At 38.7% G+C, this 17,359-nt stretch overlaps 1 protein-coding gene across 2 annotated transcripts in view; it reads left to right on the forward strand.

The window, feature by feature from the left end:
• The window catches only part of COPA (coat protein complex I subunit alpha), a 41,529-nt gene that overhangs the window by 7,140 nt on the left and 17,030 nt on the right, over positions 1-17,359 (forward strand). The window contains exons 4-13 of one of the 2 annotated variants that reach the window (XM_004442795.3): positions 2,611-2,691; positions 4,196-4,272; positions 5,007-5,116; positions 9,789-9,898; positions 11,798-11,897; positions 12,511-12,646; positions 13,389-13,471; positions 14,825-14,975; positions 15,937-16,003; positions 16,959-17,034. In XM_004442795.3, coding sequence (XP_004442852.1) covers positions 2,611-2,691; positions 4,196-4,272; positions 5,007-5,116; positions 9,789-9,898; positions 11,798-11,897; positions 12,511-12,646; positions 13,389-13,471; positions 14,825-14,975; positions 15,937-16,003; positions 16,959-17,034 — 991 coding nt within the window. The remainder of the gene's footprint in view (positions 1-2,610; positions 2,692-4,195; positions 4,273-5,006; positions 5,117-9,788; positions 9,899-11,797; positions 11,898-12,510; positions 12,647-13,388; positions 13,472-14,824; positions 14,976-15,936; positions 16,004-16,958; positions 17,035-17,359) is intronic. The other variant, XM_087440785.1, reaches the window with a different exon arrangement.

Raw genomic sequence — 17,359 nt, forward strand, 5'->3', positions numbered from 1 at the left:
TTGGTGTTTTCAAGTTCTTTGGATAAATACCCAGCAGTGGAATAGCTGGATCATATGGTAGTTCTATCCTTGATTTTTTGAGGAATCTCCATACTGTTTTCCATAGTGACTGCACCAGTTTGCACTCCCACCAGCAGTGTATGAGAGTTCCCTTCTCTCCACATCCTCTCCAACACTTGTTGTTTCCTGTCTTAATTATAGCCGTTCTGATGGGCGTGAGGTGATATCTCATCGTAGTTTTGATTGCGTTTCCCTAATAGTTAATGATTTTGAACATCCTTTCATGTGTCTGTTGGCCATCTGTATATCTTCTTTGGAGAAATGTCTGTTCAGGTATTTTGCCCATTTTTTAATTGGGTTGTTAGTTTTTTTGTTGTTGAGATGCATGAGTTCTTTATATATTTTGGAGATTAACCCCTTATCAGATGTATGGTTTGCAAATATCTTCTCCCAATTGTTAGGTTGTCTTTTCATCTTGATGGTTTCCTTTGCTGTGCAGAAGCTTTTTAGTTTGATGTAGTCCTATTTGTTTATTTTTTCTATTGTTTCTCTTGCCCGGTCAGACATGGTGCTTGAAAATATGTTGCTAAGACTGATGTCGAAGAGTGTGCTGCCTATGTTTTCTTCTAGAAGTTTCATAGTTTCAGGTCTTACATTCAACTCTTTTAACCCATTTTGAGTTAATTTTTGTGTATGGTGTAAGGTAAGGGTCTACTTTTCATTTTTTTGCACGTGGCTATCCAGTTTTCCCAACACCATTTGTTGAAGAGACTTTCTTTTCTCCATTGTATGTTCTTGGCTCCTTTGTCAAAGATTAGCTGTCCATAGGTGTGTGGGTTTATTTCTGGGCTTTCGATTCTATTCCATTGATCTGTGTATCTGTTTTTGTGCCAGTACCATACTGTTTTGGTTACTATAGCTTTGTAGTATATTTTGAAATCAGGGCGTGTGATACCTCCAGCTTTGTTCTTTTTTCTCAGGATTCCTTTAGCTATTTGGGGTCTTTTGTTGTTCCATATAAATTTTAGGATTCTTTGTTCTATTTCTGTGAAAAATGTTGGAACTTTGATAGGGATTGCATTGAATCTATAGATGGCTTTAGGAAGTATGGACATCTTAACTATGTTAATTCTTCCAATCCAAGAGCATGGAATGTCTTTCCATTTCTTTGTGTCTTCTTCAATTTCTTTCAGCCATGTTTTATAGTTTTCGGTGTACAGATCTTTCACCTCTTTGGTTAAGTTTATTCCTAGGTATTTTATTCTTTTTGTTGCAGTTGTAAATGGGGTTGTATTCTTAATTTCTCTTTCTGGTACTTCGTTGTTAGTGTATAGAAATGCAACTGATTTTTGTATGTTGATTTTGTATCCTGCAACTTTACCGTATTCGTTTATTACTTCTAAAAGTTTTCTGGTGGATTCTTTAGGGTTTTCTATATATAAAATCATGTCATCTGCAAATAGTGACAGTTTCACTTCTTCCTTTCCAATTTGGATCCCTACAAAAGAAAATTTAAAATTTTTTAAGTAAAAAAAAGAATAGTAACAAGCTATCCTGGATAGATTCTAAACAGGTATTAAATGTTAAAAAAGAACAAAAAAGGTGTATGATCTCTTATTTTCTCACTTTTTTTTTTTTTTTTGTGAGGAAGATCGACCTTGAGTTAACATCCATTGCCAATCTTCCTCTTTTGCTGAGAAAGATTAGCCCTGAGCTAACATCTGTGCCCTTCTTCCTCTAGTTTTGTATATGGAATGCTGCCACAGCGTTGCTTGTTGAGCGGTGCATAGGTCCACACCTGGGATCCGAACCCATGAACCCCAGGCCGCCAAAGTGGAGCACGTGAACTTAACCACCAGGTTAAGTGCCACCAGGCCAGCCCCTTATTTTCTCACTTTTTGAGAGGTTTTCTGGATGGGGAGTGTGAGCTATCTTACATATATGGTCTTCTTCAGTTGTGTCCATTGATGCCTGGTGCTTCAGTAGTTGGCTCAACTTCATATCTGAATATGATGTTTTTCTGGTTAGCTCAGCCTAACTGAGCAGTGTAGTATTTCCCATAGTGATAAGTTCAAGTCTGTTTGCCTGATAGGTGAGTACAGACCATGAGTGTATGGGCATTGTTTGCCACCAAGTTAGTCTAAGAGAAGATGGTGCCATATGTTATGTTATTGTTTCCTTTGGAGTCATAGTTATTTGTCCTAGTTTTTTTATCTTGAACTAAGGTAAAGCACTAAGGGGTCCCATATTCAAGCTAAGAACACAATTATGCAGAAAGAAGAGTTTCAAGTTAAGCGCAGGATAAGCATCTTGTCTCATGTTATTAAATAGAAATGGTTTCTCCCCAAAGAAAAGAAAAACCTTTCCATAATTTTATCTTCAGTTTTTCCCTAGCCTTGCCTTTTTTCCCTCCCCACATGTTGTTTAGCTGACCTGTATTTTCATTCTTGGTCTTTTTCCCTCCAACTGTAAATAAGACTCACTATCAAGGTTCTTACCTATTTAGAAGTGCTAAAATGTAAATCCAAACTTGTTTATTGAGAAAACTGAGCCTTTTAGAGGTTCAAGAGCCTTATGTCCTATTCCTTAGTTGGATTTCTCTCTTTGCAGGTTTGGAATTACAAGCTTCGGCGCTGTCTCTTCACATTGCTTGGGCACTTAGACTACATCCGCACCACATTTTTTCATCATGTAAGTAGCCATGGTGGCTCTAGTTTTAGAGTATTCTTCAGTTTCCCAGAAGAAATCTTGTACTTCCTCCTGAAGAACCCATGCTTTCATAACAGAACTATGTTATTAGAGTGGCTCTTCCAGGATCAGTGTGGTGTTGACCTTTCTTCTTTGCTTCCTTCTACAGAAGGAGGGACTCAGGGTTATATTGAGTTTAATTTAATTAGATTCCATGGGCTCTGTAAGGAAGGCATTGATTCTCTGTAGGGAAAAGTGGAGATTTTATTTCAGGTTTTTTGAGCTAGCAAACAGAAGTTTACAGGCTAATCCCATGTAGGGTATTATTAAGTGGGTGTGTCTGGAGGAAGGCCAAGGTAAGATGTCATTTTGATGAGCTAATAAATATTTTAAAACATTAATAATCATGTACTTCTATCCTAGGATTTTAGGGTCTAGTAGAGGCTGTTTCCTTAGCCAGGCTTACTACCTTCTTTGATATGTCAGATATCATAGTAGACAGATACTGAGTTATAGATTAGAAACTCCCAACCTCTTAATCCACTCCCAACCTGACTGGATCTCTCTATAATTCTATGCTATTAGAATTAACTTGTACTATTCTTTGACTCTCAGTAAACTAAATCTCTTGAATTAAGCTAGCAAGAATATAATGAAATAAACTAGAATTTCTTGGCTAAATATACTTTACTTCCTTTTTTAAAATTTAAAAAATTTTAGGGTATGATAAGGTAGAATAACTGCAAAAATTACAGCTGAAACATTTAAGAATGATAACCACTCAAGGTAATTTGTTCGATCAGACTATTTGTCAGTACCATAAAGGACTTGCTGAAGACTCTTGCCTAGGCAAGTTGCCATCCAGCTGGAAAGTTATGAAAAACTATTTTCTTTTATTTTTTCAGTTCAATAAGTATGTGTGTGCCTTGTGCTTACTAAGTTCTGTGCTAAATACTGGAGATAGAACTGTGAATAAAAAGTGCTTTTCTCAACAAGCTTATAGACTCTAAAAGGGCTAGATTGTTTTTACATGTTACTTTCTGCTTTGGTTACTGAGACTTGGGAATTTTCTGAGACTAAATGGTCTGACAGGGAGAAGTCAGACTATACAACAATATTCCACTCCTAGAGTTAAAGAGAGAAGATCTTTTCACAGGCTCTTAATTTACAAGGTTAACTATACGTAAATGTAAATATACATACACACACATATAAAAGTAAATGTAAGTCTATAGTAGTATAATATTATACTCTGAGAATCTATTATGCCTTTGCCTGGCTTCCAATCTTAAATCTTATAGGTGAAAGTGCCAATGTTGGGAAAAGCCGGTAGAATGGTGGGAAGGAGAAGACAACTAGCTTGATAAATGAGAAGCAGCAGTCCCTCTGTTAATATAGCTGAGACTTTAGTCAATGGAATGCTCCCTTCAAAGAGAGAAATGGTTACAGGAGCCTGAAAGAACACATTTGTTTAATATTCAAACCCTTTGTCTGGAATATCTTTCAGGAATATCCTTGGATTCTGAGTGCCTCAGATGATCAGACCATCCGAGTATGGAACTGGCAGTCTAGAACCTGTGTCTGGTAAAGCCGGAGACAGAGGGCTCAAAGAGTCTTCATTCTTCTTAGTTTCTTCATAATCAGCTTTTCTTCGGAACAGTCATCTCTCTTCCCTAATGGGCTATGTCTGCTGATTAATTACTGACTGTATTTATAAGATGCTTTTACATACAAAGTGATAAAAATAGAGGCAATTTTATTAGTAATGTACAAGTCTGGATTTTATGATAATTTCTTACCAAGGAAAGGAGGTCATATAGCTAGGCTTTTAGAACAAAACTTTTAGCTGGTTTTTAGTTCTGTTCCCGTGAAACCTGAGTCAAGGTCTAGACCTCTGTCCTGCTTTGTGTTTGGGTCTAGAGCTTTCCATGAAGATGTAAGGATCATTTATAATGATGCCCTTTAAAAGGACTACCCCACTAAAATCTAACAGATAGTTTCCAGTATGAATTACTAAGATTCCATTTATTTTGATATTTTAGTATCTTTAATCTGAGAGGAGAGCTGTGCAATCTGAGTTCTCCTGAAATTTGTAATATTTAAATACTAAAGCATTAGAGTCAAGAAGAGAGCTATTGTTAAAACAACTGACCTTGATTATTATTATTAACTCAGAATTGTTAGGATGACTTGCCTTTGCCTCCAGAAAAGTATAATTGAATCTGCATCTATTGAATATGGATAATGGTATTTAACACATGGGAGTCTGTTGATTCCTGCCTCTAATTTGGTATTGTCTTTCTTTTTTCTTCTTGCAGTGTGTTAACAGGGCACAACCATTATGTAATGTGTGCTCAGTTCCACCCTTCAGAAGACCTGGTTGTATCAGCCAGCCTGGACCAGACTGTGCGCGTTTGGGATATTTCTGGTGAGCTGCCCAAGTTCAGGGGACAACTTAGTCATGTCTGGCGCAAAACTGCAATTGCTTAAAATAGTGAAGATAGTTGGCTTAGAACATGAAAATTTAGAATATTCTGTTCTCGTATAATAGTATCTTTGTTTCTGAGGGTATTAAATCCACTTTGATGGTTTTTCGTCTTAGGGGTAGTCCCTAAGAAAAGTGGTTGCTCTAGAAAATTCATGTAATTTGAATAAAATTTCACTTTTTAGTTAAAATCTGTGTACCGTTGGGAGTACTTAAGAATCAAGCTTTCCACTAGAATTAAAAAAATACATCTTTGACAGAAACGAATTTTGAGAATAGATGAGTGCAGGGAAACAGGACTCTTGGATCCTGTGGCTTCATTTAGAAATAGGAAATCCCTGTTTTATATTTCTTCTAGTGTAAGGAGCATGGGGAGTGGGGGAGGGATTTTTATGTCCAGAATACCTTTTAATGGGCAGACTTCTGGGACCCGAAGTTAAAATAACTTGTAGGTTTTGGATAGTTGGGATGACCCTCCTTTCAGTTTATGTATCTTGATTTTGGGATAAAGATTTAAATGTTTAGTGCTGTATAGAGATGTGAGAAGTTGCTAAGCAGAGAATTTAAATGCAGAGGAAGGACTGTACCTATGAGATTGACATGCTGGATAGATGGAAGTGCTTTGTTGAGAGTTGGAATAGGGCCATGGAACTCTAAATGCTGTGGTTCTCTGCCCAGTTAAATTTACTTATCGCCTGCTGAATTGTCTCTTTCTATTGGTTGTTGCCTTAGAAATTCTTGGAGATTGGGTTCTCTGAAAGGTCAGTGGCTAGACTACAAAACACTTTTCATTCTGTAAAAGGAAGGCCCTCTTGTAGGTCCTTGCCTGGTTCTTTGTGGTAATAAGAGTCACCTTTCTGCATTGTATTGCTGAGGTGATAACTTTTCCCAGCACTGTTGTGTCATGTGCGCTGGGGCAGTATGGTATTTGCTGTACCGTTCACGAACAACAAGTCGAAAATTTGGATTCCTGGGTGCAGCATTTAGAATGTTTTAATAGCAGTTAAGATTCATGTAGCATAGAAACAAGCTAAGGGAAAGATGAGGACAGTTGGAGAGTAGAACCCTAGATCATGCTGTCTTGCGGTTTTCAAAAGTCCAGAATTAGGAGGGAGCGGTATAAACAAGACTGTATTGGAGATAGAGCAGTTGTACTCTCTTCGCTAGGGCTTTTGCCATTGCAGTTTTTCGTCAGACTGGCTAGGCTTTTTGAAGTACACCCAGATGTGACCAGCCGTGCCAACAGGAGGGGTTAGGCACAGGCACTGTGAGCCTGTGCCCTCTCCTCGCTGCTAGTACCAGGGAGCTTATTTTTCACTCTCCCAGAAACCTAACTGTGGCTTTCCATGGTTTTTCACTGTGCACACATTCAAAGCACCCTCTCTGTCTCAGGATATAGGAGCCTGATGGGGTTGGGTCCCGGCTCACCCTGTTCTAGCTGATCAGGAGCAATTATTTAGAATAGCTTGTCCCAATTGGGGTTCTGCGAGAGAATTGAGCACTACTCAAATACTTTGAGTGACTGTTCTCTCAGTTTTTCTAACCATAGTATACAGGTAATGCCATTCTAGATCATAGAGAAGTTAATTTGTTACATGCATAAAATGATGCTTTGAGTACTGGGGCTTAATTCTTTCCTAGAGCACCGGCTTGAGAAGGGCCTTATATTGCTCCACTCTTAAGAGTACTGTTTATGCCACTTGATGCTAGCACAGCAGGTTTCTGTGGCCTAGCTAAAGCAATTTGGGGCAGTTAAAAGGATGGATTCTCATTTGTGATCATGAAATGCCCAAGGCAAGAAATCCTTTTCTCCACTTTCATAGAAGAACATTTTTGCTTCAGAATTAAGGCCCTAAATCAGAGAAGAGAGTGAGAGAGTGTGACCCCAGTTGGGGTTTATGCTTGTTCTTGAATGTGTAAAGTGCACGGATTACTATATAATAACATTGCAATTGCTATATGCAGTATATGGGATATTGAATATTTTGTTCTGACTTGCTGTACTAAAGTGAATGTTCTCTTTAACATTTCTGAGTGTTTTTCTCTGCTCACATCTTTCTTGACTTCCCGTAACCCCTTAACCAGAGTGGAAGGAGATGCTTTGGTATGTAACCAAGTGGAAGGAGCTTTTGGGTTAGACTTTTGCATTCTTTCCTCTTCTAGAAATCAGCATACTCTTTTTAGCAGAGTTATTTTTGCCTGGGTTCCAATAAGCCTAAACACAGGAAGAGGAGTTAGCTTTCAGGTCTGTTAGGGACCAGAGCTAATATTTCCAAGAGGGAAAAAGTTAGTTCTGAGTCAGAGAATGAATACACTCAAATTTAGAGGACTGATGAAAATTCTCATTTTCCTGAGTGTCTCTCTTTGAAAGGGGACACTCTCTGACCTAGGTAAACAATAAGAAAACAGAGGTCCTTAAAGGAAAACCTGTCTTCTTGGTACCTCTCCTATGAGGATTAGGCCCCATGGGGCTTAGCTTAACCTGAATCTTTTGTGTTAATCTGGCAAAAAATATTTGTTTAAAAGGGAATATATTTACAACCTAGATGTAGAAGATAGGTTACTTTTTAGCTTGAGCTTACAAGTAAATTGGCAGTTAAATTATTTGAATGTGCTTATACCTTTGCATGTCAAGCTCATGTAATTCAGGCTTAATCTTTGAAATGACTACTAAAAAAGTATTAATTTGCTGCCAAATCCTGTCTTCATCCCTCTCTTTTTACTATTTTCCCTGGTGCCCATTGGGAAGCGTGCATCAAACTGGTCCACTCTGAGAGTGTCCTCCTCTCCCTCTGGATTTGAGTAGCTGCTGTAGAAATTTTCCATCTGTCGTTCAGTGCTAGTGAGTGGCTTGTCGAAGGCTCAGATATTTCTTCTCTAAGTATCTTTTCACTGCCTGTCACTATTCATCTGTCTGTTTTTTGCCCTTCCCCTTTTCCGGATCGTTACAAGCAAGTATAACAAAGGCTTCCATTCTGTCATACAGCTTTCCTTTTAATGTGTTTGTTGAAGCTTCTTGGAGGTGAACTTCCTCACAGCTGTCTTTGTATCTTCCTTTGAATCTGTTTCATACACCAGACGCATTAGAAAAATTTGACAGATCCTGTTAAAGGGACAAGTGAAATAAGTGAAAGGAGGCATCCCTATGATAATGTATTTATGAAACCTTGAGAGAGTACATTTTTTTTTAAAGCATTGGCTTTATTTCTCTCTATGTATTGGCTAAAGGCTCATCTTGGACAGGGGACAAGATAATGAAAACTGTTGTGTCCTTTTAAGCACTTGCTTCTCCAATGCTGATGTTTGGGTGCCACTATAATATAGGAGGGGTATTGTAATTTTAAAACAATGAAGGTAAATACAATCATTAAATTTAAATTTTTGTATTTTCGTGCAGATGCCAAAATTTAGGCTTAAAACTGCCTAGGTTTTATTTTCAATGATAGCTTTTATTTCCTCCCTATTATGGGTATTTGTTTTTTATTTTACAAGTGCTAGGTGGTTTCATCTTCCTCTTTCCTCCAAAATACTTCAAAAGATAGGATTTTAGTCCCAATTCTACTTTCTCATCTATAAACTGGTGTAATTACACCTGCTTGTCTGTCTCAAAGGGTTATTATGTGGATCAAATTACATAACATGTTAGAGCTCTTTGAAAACCACAAAGTGCTTTTCAAATGTAAGACAGTAATATTGTTATCATAATTTTGGTTCTGACTATAGCACAAATAATCAGCTTTTAAAGATAAATGTAGTTGAGCCATAAATGTGGGTCCTATACTAATAAGACTCTTATTGTGGTGTCTTTTTTCCATTGTTTTCAAATTATGGGCCAATTCCTCCCAGTGAAACTAGCCTCCAGAAGTTTTAATGACAAAATGCATGTATTCAGATCTACAACTAGCCTTTTAAGCAAGAACTTAAAAAGGTGGCAGTTTTAATTATTTTGTCTCCTGCCCAAGAGTCAAGTAGAAGATATGAGTACATTTTTTGCATAGTTTGTAGTTTTACAGTATCTTCCACCAAATAGCTGTTTTTATATTTAATAGATCTAGTTTACTTAACTTCTTTGGGAACTGCCTAATGACTTGCCTAAAAACTCCCAGTTTGAGAAATACTGAGCTGCAGCCTCCCCAAATGGCTGTCCTTTTAAAATTTTTTGAGGTGGTGGAAGAAAAGTTGCTATAGATTTCATAAAGTTGAAAGTGGAAATTGAATGTTTATCATTTGAGGCCACATTTCAAGACATCGAAGAATGGAAATGGGCATTATCTCACGTAGACAGCTCTTGAGGTGAGGTTTGTTGAAGAATAAGTTAGCTGCATCAGAAGTTTGGATTGTCCTCTTTTAGAAAGAAATCCCAGTAGTGGGTCTCTTAAGTGTTAAGAGTAGAGAAGAAAAAATAGTGAATGTTCTTCAATATTTTGAACATTTTTAGAAAGAAATAGATAGGAGCTCTTGAGTTTCTTTTCTTTTTTCAGTCTCTCTAAATTTCTTTTTCCCTTCTTTTTCTTTAATGTTAGTCTGTCATGGTACCTTTCTGTGCTTCTGTTACTGGGCTCTTTTTGGTAACATTATGTTTGCATCTTTCATCCCAATCCTTACCCCTTCAAAGGTCTAAGGAAAAAAAACTTGTCTCCTGGTGCAGTGGAGTCAGATGTGAGAGGAATAACTGGCGTTGATCTGTTTGGAACTACGGATGCAGTGGTGAAGCATGTACTGGAGGTACTTATCTCTACAGCCGGTGGCTGGATATGTTCTCTTCTCCAGCGAAACTGACAATATGCTATTCATTTATTCATTCCTTCAACAAAGATTTATGCAGTGCTTACTAAGTGTCAGTCACTGTTTGAGGCACTAGGAAGTAGAATAGTGGGTGAGCCAACAGAGGAATGAAGCTTATATACCAGCTAAGAGAGAGTCATGTTACCTTATAAACTCAATGGGAGAGAGGGAGAAAGCTGGCATAGCTTTTGCATCACCATCCTAAAGCAGAACCCATTCTCAAGCCTCTTGCAGTGGTGTAGGTGTAGGATGGTTAATCCGTTATTGAGAACGAACCATGTATAAGTAACTTGCATGCATGGTGGAAAAATAGAAAAGCATAAAGGAGGGCCGGCCCCATGGCTTAGCGGTTAAGTGCGCATGCTCCGCTGCTGGCGGCCCGGGTTCGGATCCTGGGCGCGCACCAACGCACCGCTTCTCCAATCATGCTGAAGCTGCGTCCCACATACAGCAACTAGAAGGATGTGCAGCTATGACGTACAACTACCTACTGGGGCTTTGGGGGAAAAGACTAAATAAATAAAATTATTAAAAAAAAAAAAAGCATAAAGGAAAGAAACTAGTTTTTATTTATTATTATTATTTTTTGTGAGGAAGACCAGCCCTGAGTAACATCTATTGCCAATCCTCCTCCTCTTTTTTTTTTCACTTTTTCTCCCCAAAGTCCCAGCAGACAGTTGTATGTCATAGTTGCACATCCTTCCAGCTGCTGTATGTTGGACGCCGCCTCAGCATGGCAGGACAAGCGGTGCGTTGGTGCGCGCCCGGGATCCAAACCCGGGCCGCCTGTAGCGGAGCATGAGCACTTAACCGCCAAGCCACGGGGCTGGCCCCAAAACTAGTTTTTAAAAATATCTAGTTTAATCCTCACACCTATCCACTGTAGTAGATATTTTTAACCTCATTTTGCGGATGAAAAAATAGAGATTTAGAGAAATTAAGCAATTTACCAAAGTCTACGTGTATCTATTAATTGGAAGAACTAGGCTTTGAGCTTGGATCTGACTCCAAAATCCAGGTGCATTGCATTACATCATGATACCTCTCAAAAGTACTGCTGATTCGAAACTGCCTTGTCTATGATTCTGTTCCAGTACAGAATACAACTATATAAAAAAGGTATAAGGTAAATCAGCAGTTCTTAAGCTTTGTGGTCTGAGGACCTCTTTATACTCTTAAAACTTATTGAGGACCCCAAAGAGTTTTTATTTATGTGGGTTATATCTGTCAGTTTTTACCATATTTGAAATTAAAAGCAAGAACTTTTTAGAGCATGAAATATATAAGGACATGTTCCATTAGCCATCAAAACAATAACATCATCATATATCATGTATCCTCTGGAAAACTCTACACACATGAGACAGTAAGAGTGAAAAAGGCAAATAATGTCTTAGTATTATTGTGAAAATAGTGTTTGACCTTGCAGATTTCCTAAAAGGATCATGGGGATCATCCAAGAGTTTCTTGACCAGACTTTGATAATTTCTTCATTAAGTTATAATATTAGTCTTCATTCTTGAGATGTTAATAATTAGTTAAGGAAGTAAGATATAAGTAGAAAAGTAACAAAACAAGGCAGTATATCCCAAATGCAAATGAAGCTGAATTAGGGAGTAGAAAGATTTGGGAGTTCCCATGAAAATTTGGGGGTAATACTGAATAAATTCACATAGTAACTCTAATGTTCAAATGTTAGAGCAGCATAGTCCCTTGAGTCTTTTCACGTGAGGAGTAAAAATTAGAGACGTCTCTTATAACCACCAGCATAGTCTATTGGTTTGCTTTGAGTAAGGGATATAAAGCCATTTTGGAAGAACCACTTCTTTTTTTCCACAGGGTCATGATCGTGGAGTAAACTGGGCTGCTTTCCATCCCACTATGCCCCTTATTGTATCGGGGGCAGATGACCGTCAAGTGAAGATCTGGCGCATGAATGGTGGGTGAACCAGTGATAGTATCACCATGTTCATGTCTAAAAAATTGACTGCTGGCCAGCAAGGTGAAGTAGCCAGGTCTTCTGGACTTAGTGACCCATTTTCCTTCCTTTGGTGGGTATTTTATGCTAATCCTGAGAGCATGAAAATTGCCCCATTCCCTTTTCTCCTGTGATGGCATCCTGATTTTGAAGAGTATGAACATAGTTAAGAGTAAGAACTCATTCATTCAACAAATATTTATTGAGAACCTACTTTGTACTAACCATTGTTCAAAGCTCTGGAGATACAGTGGTGACTAAACCAGATAAAACTCCTGCCCTTTGGGCTTACATTTATTCTATAATGGCAGCTAGTGACAAATAAAACAGGGTAAGGGGATAAAGACTGGTGGAGAAGAGGTGCTGTAATTGATAGAGGGGTCAGAATGAAAGAACAAAGTAATGTGTAAAGATTCAGAGGCTTAAATGAAGAAAACTGCCCTGTTAGAAAGAAGTTGCTTACTTAGCATTTTGTGATGGTACCTAGCCTTTGGTTAGAGGATGTCAGTTATTCCAAATCCCAAACTTAAAGTAGTAGGGAGTTGTGATGACCTAATTCTTTTTTGTCATTCAGAATCAAAGGCATGGGAGGTTGATACCTGTCGGGGCCATTATAACAATGTATCTTGTGCTGTCTTCCACCCTCGCCAAGAGCTGATCCTCAGCAATTCTGAGGACAAGAGTATCCGAGTCTGGGATATGTCTAAGCGGTAAGGAAGTTTTGATGTTGTGTGACCAAACCCAAGGGAAAACCCCTTTCTCTCACTCTGTCTTTTTAGAAATTAGATTAGAACACTTCTGTTTGTTTCTCATCATCTTCAGCGTGTAGAAAAGTCAAATCATATATTATGAAAACTTGAAGGGACCTAGAGATCAGCTAACATTTACAAATTTTCCATCAAATAGAAATCTCATTCTGTATTCTTTTTTTTTTTAATTATTTATTTATTTATTTATTTATTCCCCAAAGCCCCAGTAGATAGTTGTATGTCATAGTTGCACATCCTTCTAGTTGCTGTATGTGGGACACGGCCTCAGCATGGCCAGAGAAGCGGTGCATCGGTGCGCGCCCGGGATCCGAACCCGGGCCGCCAGCAGCGGAGCGCGCGCGCTTAACTGCTAAGCCACGGGGCCGGCCCTCATTCTGTATTCTTTTTCTCATCTAAATTTAAGCATGTTCTTCTGTAGCTAGATAAATAAGAAATACGAAATAAAAGTAGTATAGTAGAAAATTATGATGAATGGGGGAAATTGAACTATCAAAACAGTAGAGTCAATTTGAAGTGTTCTCTTTCTATTCCCTGGTAGAATTTATCATGACTACCTTTACTTAGGATATGCAGTTTACTGTCCTTGATTTAAATTTTTAATCGGTGTGCTGGCTTACCACACAATACTCTTGTATATGATGGGCTGAAAATTGCTTTCTTTGTGTACCTTTTGCTTTCCTAGGACTGGAGTTCAGACCTTCCGCAGGGACCATGATCGTTTCTGGGTCCTAGCTGCCCACCCCAACCTTAACCTCTTTGCAGCAGGTAAGGGCCATTTCTTCTTCTTTTCCTTGTTTTAGTCCAAAGTTTATAAGACTTGAGAGTGATTCTCCATTAGCTTTGTCTCCGGTAAATGCATGGTAGGATGACCAGGAGAAACAGAATTCTCAGAGCCACATAGTTGAAGCTTTTCTCATTTTTTTTTCCCTCTTACCTTCTTGGAATAGTATTCTTTTAGTGTTCTTTCTCCACCAAGATCCATTTAACAATAAAGCCTATTCTCTGATTAGTACCTAGGAGACATAGGAGGCTAATACTGGACGTTTCCAGTTCTCAGACTGAGGAGTTGGAAGCTCAGTTTTATCCATTCCTTTAGGAAATGCAAACTGAGTGTCAGGCCCTAGTCTGGGTGTTGGTATTATAGAAGTGCATGAAACAATGTCCTTGACTTTATGAGACTTCTATTTGTAGTGAAGAGAGAGACCATAAGACAACAAATATATGAAACAACATATGGTGAGAACTGCTTTGAAGAAGAGTTAAGCGAAAGTAGAGGAGATAGAGAGGGATGAGTGTGGGGACTGCTGCTTTATATCAGGTGTTCAGGAAAGTGAAGGGAAATGACAAATGCGTTGACAGTGGGTACAGCAAATGCAAAGACCATGATGTGAGAGATGCTTAGCATGTTTGAGGAACATCAGAGAGGCCAGTAGGAGTACAGTGAGTAAGGGGCTAAGTAATAGGAGGTAAGACCAGGCCAGATTATGCATTGCCTCATAGGCTATCGTTAGAATTTAAGATTTTATTCTCAATGAGTAGAAAGCCATTGGAAGGTGTTGGGTAAGGAAGTGACATGATCCGGTTTATGTATGGAGAGCAGACCAGGGGGACAGAGATTGAAGATTTCTGTAAGAGATGGATGATGCTAGTGGGGAAAAAGCAAAACATTTTTTAAAACTAGAACCAAAAGGACTTTTTAAACTAGCATCCATTTGTTCAGCAACTATTTTTATGTTCTTGGTATATGCTAAGGACTGGGGAAGGATGGAAATTATTGTAATTTCTGCCTTCTGGGAGCTCTTGGTAGAGTGGAGGTGATAGACCTAAATGATTACAGTGCAAGATGATAAGTTGTATAACAGAGGTTTGTACAGAAGCGTTAGGAAAACACAGAGGAGGGCATATCTAAATGTGGCAGTGTGACAGAGTATTAGGAAAGGATTCACAGAAATTTATTTGAATAAAGATTCCAAGAATCATGAGAATTTAGGCAAATAAAGGATGCATTTAGGTGTCTTTACTTGGTCTTTAGCATGCATATACAATCCTCATCCTTGTGTATCCAGCTTTCTTTCTTGATTACAGCTAATTCTTTCCTCTCTTCTCCCTGTGCCCCAGGCCATGATGGTGGTATGATCGTGTTTAAACTAGAACGGGAACGGCCAGCCTATGCTGTTCATGGCAATATGCTGCATTATGTCAAGGACCGATTCTTACGTCAGTTGGATTTCAATAGCTCCAAAGATGTAGCTGTAATGCAGTTGCGGAGGTAAATCAGACTTGTTTTTCCCTTCCAAACCCTCATTTGTCACCATGATAAAATACCCACAAACCGAACTCTGCTCTTTTAATGGCATTTTGGGTCTCATCCCACTGTCACAGATGGAATTCCCAGTGGCTGAGGCTGCTCAGTTTATTCCCTAGGAGCATGGTGAGCAAGGAGGTGGCCATGAAGAGGATGGGAGTTCCCCTGTTGAGAATGCTAGTGACCCTGTGGAGGGGAAATTATACTGCCTCAGTTTACCAGATCTCTTGCAAACCAGAGAAAGTTTCCTGGTAGAGAGTAGCCCAACTTGATGACAGGCCTTTTTGCCTTTATTTGGCGTTTTTGTAACTCTTCTTTGCTTTCCAGCAAAATGCACACAACTCTAAACCAAAATATATGTCTCTGGAAACTCTTAACTCTGAAGATATGATAACCTCTGGGATGCCTGGCAAAAGGAGCTGTCCTCTTGGAAAGCCAGCTGCATCAGCATACTGAAACATTCATGGTGGCAAACTTTGGCATGAGGGTTTGATAACCACCCTCCAGCATCACTACAATAAAAGGATGGGTTTATGTGAACACTCTAAGGGACAGGAGAAATTAACCAGAGACAAATCACATCATGTTACTCTGTGGTGTCCACTGCAATTATGTGTAGGAATTTATACTCAAGAAGAACCAATTCCACTCACTACAGTGTGTGCTAACCCTACCTTCTGTTGAATAATTTGACTTTTACTAGGGTTTGCTTTTTTTAAACTGTTCAAAGCTGAGATAGACAAGTCCCCAAGCCTTAAAGGAAAGAAGAGAATAGGTGCAATATTTATTTTTATTCCTGATTATAAAAGTGATGAGTATATGTGTTAAGACTGGATAAGTAGGAGGTGGTATAGGAGTAATTCCTTTCTTCCTTCTATCCTTATGCTTCTTCCTTATTTTCCCTTTTTTCTATATATACCTCTAGTGGTTCCAAGTTTCCAGTGTTCAATATGTCGTACAATCCAGCAGAAAATGCAGTCCTACTGTGTACGGTAAGTAACCCCTGGAGTCCTCCTAGGATCCCCCCATTTTGCATAAATCTCTTTTTCACACCCTTTGGGAATCTCTGATGGCTTCTTAAGCTGTTTAATGGTCATTTTGAGAGAACTAACCCAGTAATCAGAGGCTCAAACCAGCTGGGCTTCAGTTGTCATAATAGTGTTAAGGGTTTGTGAACTTATAGCTTTCATAAAGCTAACAACTTCTAAATGTAATGGAGCATCAAGATGAATGACCCAAATCACTAAAAGTAATTTGAGAGAATGTTTAGGACTATATCCTATGCAGAGGAGATGCTTATATTGAGCCCTCCATTTGGGTGAAAATATTTTGATTTCTGATTTTGAGAGGGATTCCTTTCAGTGGTGTTGCCTTCAGAGCCATCAAGTAGCCTTCCTTATTTCTTGCCATACAATTTGGGGGGTGGTGGGAGAAGTGACATTCTAACTTTAGTGCCCTGTTTGCCAAGTTAAAAAGAATGAAAACTGTTTTTCCCCATAGTACTTCTTAGTGTCTTATCCCAGTCCTTCTTCAATATCTAATAGTCCTGTACTGTCCTCCTGTCAATTTTCCTTAATGTCTTTTCTTTAATATCTTTTTTTTCCTCCTTCAAACAGACTTTTAAGTTGAGGAGTATACTCAGGTGGAGCACCAGAATGTTAGGGTCTTAGTCCGTTAATTTGTGGAATAGAGAGCAATCCTTGCTTTCATTCAAATAATATCTGCATCTTTGGAGGATAAAAAAAATAAAGTGACATGAATGCTGAGTTCTTTGGCCGCGAGCCCTAGAATTTTTAGCTGTAGAAATATTCAAATGACCTCTAGGTGAAGGGTGAAAGACATAGTTTCAGATTGTTGTCTGTATAATGGTGCTGTTTTCTCTGTCAGAATAAACTGGTATCTTGGGTTTCTGTCACTAACAATTTAATTTCTCCCTTTCATCTACAGAGAGCCAGCAATTTAGAGAATAGTACCTATGACCTGTACACCATCCCCAAGGATGCTGACTCCCAGAATCCTGATGGTAGGTGTTCTGTTTGTCTACCCGACTCTGCTTCTAGCTCTCCTCACCCACATCATCACTCCTCTTCAAGTTTTTCACATTCCTTACCCAGGCCATGGTCACATCACTCATGTCTCTTGGCAGGTGCCGCTGACAATTGCATCAGAGACAACCATGGTGTGAAATATTCATGTTCCTCCTCCATTTTATTACTCCAGCTAGATATATATATTTTATAATTTGGTTATTAGAAACTCTCCATTTTCTCTTGCAGCACAGCATGTTATCCTAGTTTATTGTCAGCTGGTATGACTTTCACCCTGGTAGTTTCATTTATTTAAAAATG

This window comes from Ceratotherium simum, chromosome 2 (genome assembly GCF_057802395.1).
Source record: "Ceratotherium simum simum isolate JZ-2026a chromosome 2, ASM5780239v1, whole genome shotgun sequence".
Classification (NCBI taxonomy): domain Eukaryota; kingdom Metazoa; phylum Chordata; class Mammalia; order Perissodactyla; family Rhinocerotidae; genus Ceratotherium; species Ceratotherium simum.